Here is a 16,188-nt window from a genome sequence, read left to right on the forward strand (position 1 = left end):
ACCTGGCACAGGGCTTGCTGTATAGTAAGTGTCCCTTCATTTTGTTTTTTTCTCTTTTTAATTTCATGGGCACTGTTGGCCACAGTTTTGTTGTGGGTAACATAGGGTGCTTACTCAATGAGGAATTATTGAGAAGTATCCCCCCACCCCTGCCAGATGACCAGATAAATGCAATTCCAGTGGCTGCCTCGGCCAGTGTTCTGACCCCAAGGTTGCTGCCTGCTGGGGTTTTCTCTCCCTTCTGTGTTCAGCAGGAAGAAGCCTGGGACTGGAGACTATTTTCACACCCAACTGAGGAGTTAAAGTTATTAGTTCCTTTTGAGTTATCATGCAAGGAACTTAAATTGGCATTTTTAGTGAAACTTCAGAAATATTCTGACTTGCCGTTTGAAGAGAGCTCTGATTGACTCCAGTGTACTAGGAGGTGAGGGAGTAAGAAGTGCTGCTGCAGGGTGGGAAGTGCTCACTCTCAGAGCTGGGTAAGCACCTGAAAAGCAGTGGGTTTCAAGGATAATTCAGACCCGCAAATTAAAACATCAGTGAGCTAGCATTTTGCCTTTTACTACCACAGATTAAAAATTGATCTTTGCCAATGGTGGCAAGGGTGCAGAGAGAGGCGGGCCCCCGCTGTGCCACGGGGGAGGCCTCTGTGGAAGCTGCGTGGGAGCCTGGCATTCTGCATCTGCGCCTCACAGGCCTACACTCTCAGGGTGGCCCCTGACCCAGGGCCGGGCCTGAACGCACACAGAAGCAGTCAGCACAGAGACGTTTGTCTGGATTGTTTTTATAATAGTAATTTCTTTGAATGGAAAAGATTTCACAGATCAAAAAATAGAGGAATTGTTATGTAAATTATGACACATCCATATGATAGAATATTTTGAAAATAAATTTTAATGATATGAAAAGTGTTCATGGTATATTAAGAGAATAAAATAAGACTTCAAATTATATGTGTATATATAATAACGCATAATGATTTATACCTGTATGATGATTAAGCTACATTCAAGTACACATAGAAGGTCAGACAATAAAGCTTATGAACTCATCCTCGAAAAAGTACCTATACCTTGTTGCTGAATGTCACAATGGTCACCTTCGATGTCCTCCCCATGGGAAACTATACACCAACACCAGGACCTAGACCACACTTCAAAGCAGTTTTCCTAGGACAAGTTTGCAAATTTAATTGTGAAGCCTCATGCGACGACAGTGCTGATAGTCATTCTAGAAAAAGAGTTCCGACGTTATTCTGAAGGGTGGACTAGGGATACGCTTCCCAAGGGGAGTACTTCAGAGGTGCCTGCGGTGTTATTCAACAATGAGGTGTGCAGCACTTTTTCTAGGATGAATTATCTATTTGTGCACTGAATTATCTGATGTCATACTTAGGGAAAATACTATAGAATTGAGATATTAACACGAGAGTGTAAAATTTGATTGCTTTTATTTTCTTTCTTATGCTTCTTTCTATTTCTTAATTTTTTACACTAAGCTATCTGCTTAGATAACAGAGAAGATCAACAAATGTGTTTTTTGACCAAGTGTTTGTGCCACAGAGGCACAGTGCTGGGTGCTCACACAGCAGCACCTGGCGCCTTTGTGGCTCGGCCAGACCTGCTGCACTAAGAGCAATCAACTTAGGGTGGCACAGTGCTTCTTCCCATGCTGTCATGGCTACCAAGCCCTCTTCTTTGGGTTTAATCTTGTGTCTTTGCCCCTTTAACGGCAGTTCCTCCTGCCTCTTATTTAAGGGACAGCTTCAGAGGGCAGTTGGAGCGCAGCTTACCTGAATTCTGGCCATGGTGCAGTCTCCGTGGTAATCCAAGGCACCAACTTCTGTCCCCTGACTGATGAACTCTCAGTCATCTTTCAGCTGGATTCCAAGACACAAAAACCCCTCCTTCCCTCTCTCCCTCATTCATCCATGTAATGCACTTTTGTTGAGTACTTACTGTTGGTTTGATTTTGTGCTGAGAGGTGGGCCCAGCCCCAGCCCATGTGAGCATGGTGGTCTGAAATGGAGACAGGCTACAGAAGGTCAGTGGAGCTTCCAGACACATGAGCTGTGTGTCTTCTCCAAACCAGACACTGTGTCTAGGGACCCAGGCAGAGCTGGGTGTAGTGCAAGGCCTGGTAGGCAGTAAGGAGGCAGAGGTCAAGACTGGCTTGGGGCATCGGGGAGGCTTTTTATTCACTCTCTCATTTATTCACCTCATTATTTATTGATCATGCTCCTCAGCCTGGGGAGACTGGTAAACAAACCCAAGAGGATCTCTGTCCTCAGGGAGCTGAGTTCCAGTAGAATCGGTAAACAATTAACAAATCCAAAGCTAAATCTTTAAGCTCATGATAAATGTCCTGACAGAAGTAAATTGGCTGCTGCCCCAGAGAATGAGGGAAGGGGTGAGAGAGAAGCAGCTGCAGCCTGCTGGGGCCTGGGGGCTTCTTCCTTAAGCTGCAACCTCAAGAGTGAAGGAATCTGGTGGTGCCAAGGACCTGGGAAAGAACATTCCAGGCATGGGGGCAGAGAGTGCAAAGGGTGAGGCAGGGAGAGTCTGGTATATTCCAGAAACTGTCAGAGGGTCAAAGGGCCAGATAAGCAATGCAGGGGATGGGGGGTGCTTGGAGGAGGACGTGATTTTGAGCAGAGGCCTGCAGGGAGGATGGACAGCAGCTCCAGACACAAGTGGGGCCCCGAGGCACAGGAAGCTGAATGTGGCAGGGTGGGGGCTGGGCAGCTGGTATGTGGTAAGCAGATCCACCTGGCCAGAGAGGGATGTGTGCTGAGTGGGGGGTGTCAGGCACAGCTCAGAGCGTGAGCTGCGAGTTCCCTGTGGGCTTTTAGGGTCTTCAGGGTGATTATCCCCAAGGAGTTTAAATCCCAGTCTGGCCCACTGTCTGCGGCACACAGCTCTTATCTGCCTTACCCTGTTACAGAATTGAAATTTTCATTTGGGGTAACGTGGGTCTTCTCAGAGATTGAAATCTATGACTGTGTCTTCAGTTCTAAAATGTGTGTTAAACCAGCTCTGAAGTCAAGGCCACCTTGGGAGTCTATTATTTCATTTTCTTGGAGTGAGTCCGTTATGAGTTACTAACAATAATGATTCATTATCCCATTCTCACGCTGGCATGTGCTGATTTCCCCAACAGCCGTCGGAAGGAATTGCCCTTCTGATTAATCCTCTGCTGTGTTTTTCTACTTAGAATGGCGATTCAAGTGGACAAGTTCAACTTTGAGAGTTTCCCAGAATCCCCTGGGGAGAAGGGGCAACTTGCAAGTCCAAAGCAGCTGGAAGAGGAGCGGCAGGAAGCCCGAGGCCTGGAGATCAGCAGCAGACTGGACATTCGCTGGGGCATCATATCCTTCTCACAGTGGCCCACCTGGGACCTTGAGGGACCCCTGTCCAGGGCTTCTGATCACTGAGAAAGATCCAGGAGGTGTTTAGCTATTGAATTTCAACCACAGATGGCTCAAAAATGCCATGGTAAGGAGATGTGAAGCAACGGGTTGGCCTTCTCTTAACCTCTTAACGCTTCGAAGGCCCTACTTAGTGAAGTATTGATTGGATGTGAGGAAAGGTCTTCGTAGAGCTGGTGGTGTTCTTGTCTCTGGGTCGCATGTTTCTTACCAACCTTGATATTCATGTCAGTGACAGGTTCTGATGGCCACCTATCAGGGCTGGGCTTGAGGAGTTCACAGACTGACAGCTGAAAACACAGGTGCAATTGTCTGAGAAACTGAAATCAAGTTGTACAGCTTACTTAGGCATGAAGATGCCATTTCAGAAAGACTGAGACAGATTTCAGAAGGGCAGTGCTGTCAGGGAGTATTTCATAAAACTGCTGGGTCTGCTCTGAACATACTTGCCTGGCTTGTAGTAGGCACTCCACTGACCAGATGAACACTCTGGACAAACCCCAGATTCTTTCATTCGTGTGTCCAGCAGTCTTCACAGAGCACCTACTTTTGGGTCAGGCATTTTCTGAGGCACTTAAGAGGCTGGGATGAAAAATAAGGTCTCAGTGCAGTTGTGCAGTCTCGTGGGTTGTGGGTGTGTCATCTGGGAGGTATGCGTGTTGCAGGGCAGCAAGGACAGAGTCCTGGGCATAGTGTTGTCAGTTCAGATTAAGAAGTACTGTATGGGGACAATCAAGGAAGGCTCCACAGAGGTGGCAGCATTTGCATGGCTGTTAAGGGTAGATAAAGTTTATCAAAGGCACGAGGGTAGGAAGGGCCCCAAGGGTGCTGAGACATAAGAGCAGGGCTCGGGGGGATGTCTCCGTGGTATGTGCGTCTATTAATTGTCTTAGTTATGTGTGGGTTCTGTGGCTACGGTGATGCTCAGGTTGCGTGTATGGTCTCACATGGCTCCACTGGCCTCCTGGATTCTGAAACCACCCTGTCTACTTGCCCCATTGGTTCCTGGATTTGAGGCAAGTTTCTTCATTCAAACTAAAGTGAATTTGGGCCTGGTTGACCTACTGTCTCCAAGGAGTTTGTGACAAAATAAGCACTTAACATGTAGAGAGAAGGTTTTATGAACAGACACTAAAAATAGCGTACTTGGGACTGGCAGAGAACATGACAGCGGCCTGTTGAGGAGTTTCAGGTGTGGACTTTGGTGGTGAGAGAAGTGAAGAACTAATGATGGGAGGTATGCTCTTGTGGTCCCAGGACCCCCCACCCCCAGCCAGGGTCACCTGGTCCTTGCTGCTGGAATGTGTGGTGAGTGAGGGCACCAGGTAGGCACCCTCTGGCTGTGTGCTGGCATGTGGCATTCCACACCTCACCTGATGCTTCCCGTGGAAACGGCGCCTCAGCAAGGGGCATCCAGTAAGAGGTAGTGCCAGGGGCCAGCCAGCCACGTGTGCTGGCAAAGCGCTCACCCCAAGTCCCAGACTTCATGTGACAGGGCTCTACAAACAGCATGCAGACCATCAAACTGTGGAAGCAAAGGGCCGTGAGCCCTCGTGTCTGCTGTCTGTGCTATGACGCTGGAGCCAGGGCACAGCCTTCTGATAGGGTTAGAAGGAATCAAACCTTCTGCTATGGGGCCTCCATGTGAGGCAGGAGGTGCCCCTCACCTGTGGTCTCTGAGCTTTAGCTTTAAGCAAGAGGCCCCTCTCGGCGCAAGGCTGGTATGGACGGTCTGATTCAGCTTTAGCCAGTGGCGCTGGGGCTCCTGGTAGGAAGGCACTGAGAAGAAGGTTCTTGTGGAATGACCTCACTCAGCTCAGGTATAGCAGGAAGCCCAAGTGACTGCAGTTATGACCCCTGTGTCCCTGTGCCCCACAGAGATGGGGGCCCCCTCCCCGGGCCCCATTAGGAGTGGGCGCTCAAGTGTCCTGCTAGTGGCAGAGCCACCACTTCCCAGGTGCTGACCTAGGATGTGGCCGTGTCTTGCAGCTCAGCTCTGGCGCAGTTTCCTTGTCATGTCTGGCAGATGAGAACTGTGATTCCTGCTCACAGGTGAAAAGTAGAGGGGACAGTGCCAGAGCCCTGTGATCCGCCTCCGAGCCGGTGCTCTTTTTCCCATGGAAGCTGCTTTCTAATGGGATTGCAGTGACCAACAGAACCCCTATGTCCTTTGCAAACTAGTGTATGGAAAATGTCTTTGCATTTGACTTTCCTGTTTTCTATATTTGCTTAATAATTCATGCAAAAATATTTATTGAATGCTTACCGTGTGGCAGGCACATCTGTCCCACAAACTTACTGATAAGTTTATGAGAGATTGTTCTAATCAGCAAATTTAGTTAGAGACTTATCATTAAGGATATCCTCTCTCTCTCTCTGTCTCTCTCTGTCTCTCTCTCTCTCTCTCTGTGTCTCTCTCTGTCATCTGGTACTGACATCTGGCATGGGATGGATAGCAGATTTTTGCTATTGTAAACCTGAATCCAACCAGATGGAAAGACCAAAGATTGAATTGGCTATTAATTTCATTATGCATTTTAATATTTTCTAAATATTTAGACTTTATACAAAAATTTGAACTTAATTTGACACCTGTCCATGGTTATGGCTGTTGCCCATATGTAGCTCTAAGGCTGAGGAGACATGTTTTGAAGGGAATGGGGACCTCTCAGTGGATACATGCACATATGCACGTGGTGCCTGTGCCTTCCCCTGCGAGTGGGGCATCTCATGCCCATGGATGCCCATCTCCCATGTGGGCATTCCTGCTCTGGGCCCCAGGGAGATGGGCACTCACAGTGCGACACTGAAGGGCTCAGTGGGAGCTTCCACAGGGGAGGGTTTGCAGGGGCAGTGCTCTCAGTCTGTTCCAGAGCCTGGCAGGCAGCAGCCCCAAGGCGCCCGTGTGTCTGGTGACAGTGAGATAGGAGAGGGCAGTGGCCCCACAGCAGCCTCTTGCTGTGCTATGGTGTCGAGTCTTTCTCCTTGGGTCAGTGGGGACCCAGAAGGCAGAGTGTTGGCATGGCCAGATGATGTCTCAGGAAGCCACCCTGGCCATAGCGTGACCATGAATTCTGGGGCTGAGAACATCATTATGCTCCCCAGGGCTCACCATCATTTGGGTGGCTAACTGGCCTGGGCCACCATGGAGAGGTTGAGCAGGGGAGGAGCTGCTCTCTATGCACACAGTCTAAGCCAGGGACCATGGGGGACTGAACAGAGTGCCCTGAGAAAGAAGTGGAATTCAGCCATGCACCACATTAATTCAGTGCAGGGGGTGCTCCTCACCGAGGGCCTGCAACGTTCTGGTTTAGGGGAAGCACCAATGCCCTTTCTTCTGGTGAAGACAAAGAGCTATGCTCAGTGTCCCCCCCGACACTCCCGGGGCCTCCTCCATTGAATGTGACCTCTGAGTATCCCCAGCTGTGCTGACCAGCTTCTCACTACTTCAGGTCTCTTCCCCTGAGCCTCACACCTGCTTTGTGATGGAGGCAGCAGTATCCATCATAAGGAGTGTGAGACCAGAGAGCTTAAGGTGAGGACCCTTAGGATCACACCCCTAGGAAGAGGCCAAGTGCAGCAGGCATAGTGTTCCCAGGGTTGCATTCCATAGGCTGTCCAGAGAGGCCATGAGGGCCCCATCCCTGCAAAGGACAGAGTGACTTCATGCAGAGCAGGAGGCCCAGGCCAGATACTCATCCAAGCGATGGGGAGCCCTGGGGACCTTAATGTATATTCAGCCCTGGGATTCCCTCATTCTGGGGTGGAATTTGCACTCCTTGCCACTGAGCCTAACCAGGCGAACTAATGTATTAGGTACCACTTTCTTTTTTAAAGAGATCTCTGTTGGCAGCCCCATTTGTCTTTGTCATCGCCATCATGACTTCTTGTTGACGACTGTGTGTTGGCTGCTTGTTGTGTGGTCCTCACCATACCTTATGTATCCTTCAAGAGGCTGGGCAGCACGTCCCACAGGCACAGGAGCCCAGCCCGGGCAGTGGGACATGGCAGGTTCCCGCCATCCTCCCACCACTTCCTTCCCCGTATGATTTCAGCCATGGACTTCTTGCTTTGCTTCCCTGTTCTCACCATCAAGTGGGGACGGGGACAGCACCCACCTCCAAGGTGCTGATGAGAAGTGTGTGCATGGCCCATGCCTTGTGTGTAGCTGGGGCTCCCTCCTGTGCCGCCCACAGCCCCTGTGCCTCTCACTGCCACAGATGCATCTGGAGGCCCTGCACCGTCTCTGCCCCAGGACTGGAGTTCTCGCTGAGGACTCCTCCTGCTCTGTGTATTAAGCTCTTTCTCCTGCATCTGCATCACATAGTCCATATTGCCCACATTAGTCTAGTGGTTTTTAAAAGGAATTTTTCACCCAGAGCTTGCTTTCTTGATGAGAACATGCTTGTTTGTAAGTCTGTGCAGTTTCCCTGGGGGCGGAGGTGTCTCTGCCTGGCACTGGCAGCATCTGGCCCTAGGTAGCTGGGCTTATTTGATGTACATGGATGCTGTTGGGATAAAACAGCCCCTCACTTTCAGCTCCTTGGTATTCTGTCCTTTTAACCTTCTTCTTAACCTCCAGCTACCAATATTGGACAATTTTTACTGAACTTGGAAAACCTTAATATAGCCAACTCTTTGTGAACACTGTTAATAGCAGATAATAGCCTTCAGCACATGATCCAGAAATCTTCTCTATTTGACTTTGGTACAAGACTAAAGATGCTGCATTGTGGGGCCCAGAGCCCTGGGGTTAGCAGGCTGCCCCTGCTATTTGACCTAAAGTGTCTGTACCCTCCTCTGTCCAGCCAAGGAGAGGAAGCCTGCTGCAGAGTGTTGCTATTAGGGTGCCAAGCAGTAAACTAGCATTTCACTTACCCAAACCTGCAAAACAGGCAATATCTACACCTTTGAAAAATAAGCAAGTTTTGTAAGTTCAGTGACTCACCCGAGACTGCATAGCTGGCGGGATAGCCAGGATCTCCAAGTTTGTATTATGTTCCTATTCACTACATCATCTGAGGTCACATTTGCAAGGTATAGCCATAGCCTTTAACCCTGGAAGGTGTCAGCAAACATGACACCTCCATTTCCTACTGGAGACCTCAGACTGCTCTGCGGCCTGACCTCGGGCAGGGCTCTTCCTCATGCTCCCCCCCAGCGTGGGCCTTTCTCTGTCCACTTCTCAGGAGTCTACTGTCTACTGCCTCCTGTCCATCGTGCCCAGTGCTCTTTCCTGTGGGTTCCCTCAGCAAAGCACCCCAGGCCTTAGTCCTGTTTGTTATAGTTTTTAGGGAGGACAGAAAGTTACTTTTTTTCTGAAGGTGCCTCTTCTGCCTGGCTTTTTTTTTTTTATTTTATTAAATGATAACTGTATACATTAATGCAAACATGGGATACAGTGTAGTGTTTTCATATACAATTTGAAATACTTTCATCAAGCTGGTTAACATAGATTTCATGTCATTTGCTTAGTCATTGTGTCAAAACATTTATATTCTAGTTCTAGAAAAGTTCACTTGTACCCTTGTTAGACAGATATATAGGTGAGGAGGAATCCCATCCTCTCTGCAGTGAGCTATTGAGGACCTGCCCTGTGCCAGAGGTTGTGCTGAGCACCCAGGGGCACTGTGGTACACACAATCCGATGTAGACCCAGCTCTTAGAGCTTGTATTCTCTTTTCCTGGCCCTAGTACTGAACATGATCCCCATCACTTAGGCAGTAAACTATTTGTTGAATGAATAGCTTCCTTGCCAGTGATGTAGCTGGCAGAGTGGTGACCAGCTTAGTTGTGCTGTGCTGGCTGCCGTGATGAATATATGAAGGGAGTTTGCAACTAGCAGGATGAACCTGAGCTAAAACTTGCTCCTTTGCCAAAGGCAGCTTTGCACAGACCGTCTTTGGCTGTAATGGGAGAGATAAGCTCTGAGCATGGATGGGGTCATCTCCCCATCTGATTTTCCTTGTTTTGAGTATTTCAAGGGTAGACATGAGTCCTGGTGGTGTACTAGCGTCCAGCCTGGTTGGTGACCCCCATGGCTGATGACTTGGACTATCTAGGCAGCCCTTCCCAGGAGGTCTGAAAAGCATCTGCCTCCCGTGTTCAGTCTGAGAAGTATTTTTAACCAGTTTGGCTACTTTGAGAGAGGCAGAGGCTGTAGATACCTAGGAGTCCATGGCTCAGATGGGAGGTATAATGTCTTAGTGAGAGGCAAAAGTCAAATACACATATATGACTTGGACTGTAAAGGACATGGGCAGTGCACTGTGGCCTCAGAGTGCAGGGGCAGCACCCTGGACGAGCTGCCTTCCAGGCAGAGGAGCCCTTGGACAGGTCTCACCCCAGGCTGTCAGTGGTGTCTGGGCCTGTCTCACAGACACCAACCCAAAAACGTGAAGAGCCTCAGCAGTGGCTGAGACATTTGGCGCACATTTTGTTTGGGATTTCACAAGTATAACCCTATAAGGATTTTAAGCACAGTGCCCTCAGTTTGGGTAACCATGATCAGGATGCCCCACCTGTGATACAGCTCACTGGGGCTTGGTTCTCAGTTTGTAAGACCGCTTCCTTCCCATTAAGGAGAAGCTGCCTTCAACTGACCTCCCCTCCCTTTTAAAGTGGGGGCAGGGGCTGCACTGCTCGTACCCTTCAGCCTCTCTGATTGGCTTCTAGTTTAGTCTCCAGGATGCTTCTCAATAGAGCTCTGCCTTCTAATCTGAAAAAAAACAAAAACCCTATAAATAAGACTCTTTTAAAACAACACAGTTCACTGTGTTTTTCTAATAGTCACATTTAGAGAAATAGTTTTATCTAAATGAATTTTAATACAAATGGCTCCTGTCATCAGTGCAGCTGATTCCTTGATCATTTTTAGTAAAATTCAGGGTTGCATTTTGTATCTGCCTTGAGGGAATTTGACTTTTATAGCTGTTTGTAATGACATAGTTCAGAGGCCTTTAATCTCTTCTAGCAGGGAAACTTTGCCAGCCAAAAGGAAAGCTTGCACCTGGCCAGCAAGGCTGTCACATTGCCTGGCTGGGTGGCCTTGGTGGGTGGGGGGGTTGAGGTGGGGAGAAGCACAGATTTGATTGCTATCTCTCCCAAGCCCATATCTGGTGGCTGTGCACACCTTGAAATTACTTTGAAAGGAATCAGGGAGCGGCACGAGGGGAGCAAAGATTTCAGATTTGGCTGTCTCAGGAGAGGGAGGGGGGCATGTCCCGGCAGGACAGCACCATTTCAGATCTGCGCGTGTGCGTGTGCTCACCTGTGAATATGCACACCAGTAGATATGGCTTATATTTGTGTGATCATTGCTGTTGGGAACACACACATTCTGTATTTTTAGTGTGATAATTATTGTGGACATGTGTATCTTATATAACAGAATCATAAAATCACAGCCCTGAAGTAACAGTTAACACCCATACACTGCTTACTAGATGCCAGGTCCCATTCTCAGCAATTTACATAGGTTTATTCACTTGATTTTTACAACTTTCAGAAGTGGTATTTATTCATGATCCACAGATGAGAAAACTGAGGCATGGAGAGATTAACTCACTTGCTCAGGGTCACCCAGACCATAGTGGCCAAGCTGGGCTCGCATGCAGCTGTCTGCCTCAGGGCTGAGCCCCTAGTTCCATCCAGGAATAGCAGGGCCTCTGGTCTCTGTCACAGCTGACAAGTTACTCCACCTTTTAGAGGAAACCTATAGAGGTAACTGTGTACTGGTCATGCCACTGATCAGTACCCACTCCTCACACAGAGCTCTGTCGTTTCACCTGCACTGTGGGCTCTCGGGCGTGCTCACCTGAGAAAGACTTTCCGGCCTCTCCCTTTGGCAACCCAGCCTGCCGCATGGCGTGTTCTGTGCAGGGCATCTCTGATGCCAGGGAGCTCAGCTGAGGTGCTGGAGCACTCATGAGACGGGAGCAGCAGGAGCAGTGTTCCAGAAGTTTGTGACGTAAATTAGAAAACAAAGTCATGATCAAGAGCCTCATTCGTCACTTGAAGCAGTCTTTGTGTTAGTGTGGTTTCCAGGTTAGTGTGGTTTCCAGTTTGCTGATTTGCTTGATCTGAGCGGGGCTAGCCTGAGTTCCTGTGCCCTACTCACTCCTGAGCTGGCACGGTGTGTGCAGACTGCCTGTCTTCCTGGCAGGTGGGCAGAGGGGCCCCAACGGTAGGCATGCCCCACCTGAGAGCACTCGGATCCCAAAGCCCAGAAAGCTGATGCTCAGTGGTCCTTGGATATAACCAGACATTCTGAGAATGGTGCTCATTTCTCCTTTGGGAGGGAAGGCTAACCCACCTCAGATCTACAGGGTCAGAGGAGAACCTTAAAAATCCCCACTGGGTCTCGTATCCCCCAAGGGCAGAGTTGATTTTTTTTTTTTGGAGACAGAGTCTCACTTTGTCACCCTCAGTGGAGTGCCATGGTGTCGTAGCTCATAGCAACCTCAAACTTTTGGGCTTGAACAATCTTCTTGCCTTAGCCTCCTGAGTAGTTGGGACTATAGGCACCCACCTCAGTGCCCGGGTTGCTCATTTATTTCTCACATGTCAAACTGAGTCATAGTAAACTTTAGTGAATAAATGTATAGACAGGATCTCAGAAGGTGCCTGATGCTTTCACACAATCTTTGAATATAGCACGTTACCAAATATTTTATTACTGACGGCCTGTCAGAAAACGACAGGGAAGGTGTTTATTAACCTTCTGCATTTTCCTGGCATCTGGTCATATTTTTCAAAGATTTAGAAGGGAATGTTCATGGTTCCCAAGATAGGTAGATTAGCTGAGGCAGTGTGAATGAAAATATTTGTAAACAGAAAGACTGTGTACAAATACTGATTCATCAATTAAGTGTAATAAATAATGGAGGATGACTGATACGTGAGATGTAATCCTTGCAGAAGCAACTGGGCTTCACAGTAGGCAACATCCCATCTTGATCTTTTTATTCCCAGCATCTCCTGTGGCGTATACAGGAGGTGTTGGTGGTAACTTTGCTGTGAGTCACAGCACTCGGAGGAGGCGTGTGGACACAAGTGCTCCGCCACGTGGCAGATGCAGGGTGAGCACTGTGCAGGGTGTGGTGGTGACAGCCAGGGGGAGATCAAGTGGCCTTCCCAGGTGATGTTCAAGCTCTAGAAGACATGAAGGTGTCCACTAGGAAGATAAGGCTGGGAGTGTTTGGCCAGAGGGAAAGTAAAGCACAGGTGCCAGGACAGTGGCAGCGCAGCCCACAGCCAGTGCACATGTGTGTGTGAGGGCACATGGTGCCTCACAAATCACCACCATGTGCCAGACAGGGTGCTGGTGACCAGGGACGCTATCTCTCACTCCCCCACGGCTTCTTCCTTTATTGGGTCTCATTTTTTCTGTTCTATGGTTAATATAGTCTCACAAGAAAGCCAAGCTGCCAGCAGTTGGGAGGGTGGGGCTGCCTGATCACTGACCTTGCTGGTCTGAGCAAGGGATGGCAGAGAAAGGTTCTGCTGAGCAGGGGCCAGCCCTGGACCCTGGGCCTCATGGCTGACTGTCCCCAAGGGCTTGAGACCAGCAGGAAGTGTGATCAAACTTTAGTGAACTTTAGGTAACTCAGCAGTGTCTCTGAGAACGTGGGCCGGCTGATGTGTGTGGGACTTCAGGTGCACAGGGATGGCAGGTGTTGAACAAGGGCTGTGTATTAGAGGACCTCTGTGGGCCTGGATTGGCACCAGCAGTAACTTCACAGTCCTCCTCCTGCCAATGTCGTCATCTCTGTCTCCTAAGAGACGGGCAGTGCTGCGGTAAAAAGAATCTGTCGGCGATTTAGAAATGGATTGCTGTGTCCCTGAGTGACTAGAAAGAGCCTTCTGTGGAGGCAGCCTGTTCAGCACCACGGAGAGCTCTCAGCAGCGCTGCCCTCTGGGCCGGGAGGACTACTGGCTCTGGCCAGATGCAGGGGCCTGACATGCCCCAGGCCAATGAGCAGCAGGGTCCCCACTTGTGAAGTGGGGTTATGGTTCCTGGTTTCCATAACAATTTCCACTGTGAGAATCAATACAGTGTATCTGTAGAGTCCTGACTTGGGCTCCACAGTGTGGTTGCCTGGAGTCACGTCTGGACCAAGCCACTTCCTAGCAGTGTTAGCTTTCTTATCCCCTCCCTGGGCCTGAGTTTGTTTTATTTTTAACATTTGAAACGTAAATAGCAGTATCTATCTCATGCCTATCATGTCCTGAAGTCTTAATGTGAAAAAAATGAGAAGATACCTGGCAGACACTGACCACAGGCCCCTGTCACGATGCACGCCTTGGAGACGTGCTCTCCGTGGCAGTGATGGCAGGAGGAGCTGTGCTGAGTGCCGGAGTCTGTGCATTTAAGAAATAGTATCCTCTACCACTGGCACCTTGTTACCCTACCGTTGTCCTGTTACAGTGGGGGCCATAACGGGGCTGACCGACTGGCCAGCTATGCTGCCACAGGCAGTGGCTCAGATGCGAGGCTGTCGTGGTGGCTTATGGGGCTGAAAGGAAGGAGGATGTGCATGCAGGTAATTAGCTTTATTAGCTCAGCTGTATAATTTTATGGCTCATGTCCGAAAGCAAATTAATATAGAAATATGCTGTTGGAATGGTTTCCAAAGCCTCAGTGGCATTTGGCAACTTGGTGATGACTCACAGCCTAACTTGTTCCTCTGACTAATCATTCCAGAGCTCTGCAGTCTGGCCAGGTCTGCTGCGCACGGCTTCTCTTCTGTGGGCACCGGGATGCTCTCCACCTTGTAGGCCTGACTTGAGTGTTTTAATAAGATAGTACTGTGCCATGGTCTGAGGTCTTAATTTCATTCAAGAGAAAATAAACCCTAGACAGAATAATGGAATAAAGCAGAAATACCAAAATGTGCGTTTTAAACCCAAATGTATCAATAATTTGCATCCCCAAGCCCACTTCCTTCTGACTGGCTGGGGGTCCCTGGAGCTTGGCTATGTCCTATCCCTGCTCTATGGCTGACTCTCAGAGCTGAGTTTTATCCTTGATGTTATCAAGGGTACTTCATACTGTATTTTTTCTAAAATAATTATAATATTATTTTAAGTAGGTACATGTAGTTCAAAATTTAAAAAAACATAGATATTCCCATTTGCCCAATTCCTACCACCAGAGAGCCTATTTTCATTCATTCCTTGAATAAACTTCCCTGAATTTCTTTCTGAAATTAAAAGTGAATGCCAAAAGTCCTATATTTTTTCCTCATTTTTTTTTTTTGTTTTTGATACAAAAGGTATATGCTCTCTTATCTTGCTTTTTTCACTTACTACATATCTTGGAAAACTGCTTAATCATTTCATGGAGAATCTCCTCTTTCCAGCTACAAAAAATTACAGCAAAGCATGAGCCTGCCTATACTGATAAAGATGCATTTGAACTTCTGGGTTTTGCCAGCCTATCGGGTGTGTTCTTAAGCAAGGCCTTTCCTTCCTTGAAGGTGTGGAAGTCACATGAGCCTGGCAGGTCTCTTCTCTCGTGAGTGCCAGCCATCCAGCCCCCCTGGTTGGAGGGAATATGTCAACCACTGGAGTGTGCTTGCCACATTTCAGGACCATCCCAACATCACTTCCCTTCCCTGTTCTACTCAGTGAGTCCCAGTCAAATGACTATGAGACTACCTCACAGGGGACGTCTTCTTCACTGAGAAGGGTCAGCCCTGTGCTTGTGGGTGCTGTGAGTCATTTGGGCCATGAGATAACAACTGAGTTCCCAGACCTGAACCAGGAGACATGTTACCATCTTCCCTTTGCCTTTGATGAGAGTGGATCATGGCACACCCCCCAGGGATTTGATCATGAGCTAAGGAAGGGGAGATCTGATGTCTTCTTTATGAATGACAAACTGGCTCCGTCCCATAATGGCTGCACAGGGGGAGAGAGGAGGCAGCAGCCCGACTTCTGCCCCTGTGTAGTCCCTGCACTCTGGTCCTCACTAGCCTCTTGGGAGGATGGAGTTTCCCCTGGGGGTAGCCCCTGAAATGTCACACTGGGGAGTGCACAATAGCAACAATGGGACACTGAGCTGGGCTGCTGGCAGGGCGAGACTCAGGGAGACTGACTCAGGAGAGCCGACCCCTCCCAGAAAGGACAGCACCCCCGCAGACTGGCAAGTGTGTGTGCAGGGACCTGCGGTCTCATCCTGGGCCAGCACAGACCAGCAGCACAGTGCTCCTGAGCCTCTGCTCTCAGGAGGGGGCTGCCCTGAGCCAGTGTGGGGCCTCCTAGAAACCTGCCCTAAATGAAAAAAAATTACCTGGAACCTCTAATAAGTCTCAGATAGGAGATGTGGTATGTTTCCTGCCCCAGGTGCCTGTGGGGGGCCTGACCCCCTGTTGCGCCTTGGAGCTCAGAGGTCATGCCTGAGGTCCCAAACAATGCAAGTGTCCACAGTACCTGCAGCCTTCCACCTGCCCTGGTTCCCTGAAAGAGAAAGTAGGATTTGTTTTCTCAAAAGATAGTGGAGCTGGATTGCACTGCCTCCCTGAAGGGCATGTCACTGAGTATGCCGTCATCTGAGGAGATGTGAACTGGCAGGTGCTGCCCTGGGTTACTGCTGCACCTAAGTCCTGGGGAGCGGGTGCTGCCCTGGTTACTGGTGCACCTAAGTCCTGGGGAGCGGGTGCTGCCCTGGTGCTGCCCTGGGTTACTGGTGCACCTAAGTCCTGGTGAGTGGGTGCTGCCCTGGTTACTGGTGCACCTAAGTCCTGGGGAGCGGGTGC

The 16,188-nt window shown here is 49.2% G+C and overlaps 1 protein-coding gene across 1 annotated transcript in view; it reads left to right on the forward strand.

Moving 5' to 3' along the window:
- Nucleotides 1–16,188, forward strand: part of TRAPPC9 (trafficking protein particle complex 9) — a 727,753-nt gene that overhangs the window by 564,394 nt on the left and 147,171 nt on the right. The window contains exon 20 of the mRNA XM_003792853.3: nt 3,214–3,367. Coding sequence (XP_003792901.2) covers nt 3,214–3,367 — 154 coding nt within the window. The remainder of the gene's footprint in view (nt 1–3,213; nt 3,368–16,188) is intronic.

Source organism: Otolemur garnettii, unplaced genomic scaffold (assembly GCF_000181295.1).
Source record: "Otolemur garnettii isolate 467f Iridium unplaced genomic scaffold, OtoGar3 scaffold00062, whole genome shotgun sequence".
Taxonomy (NCBI): domain Eukaryota; kingdom Metazoa; phylum Chordata; class Mammalia; order Primates; family Galagidae; genus Otolemur; species Otolemur garnettii.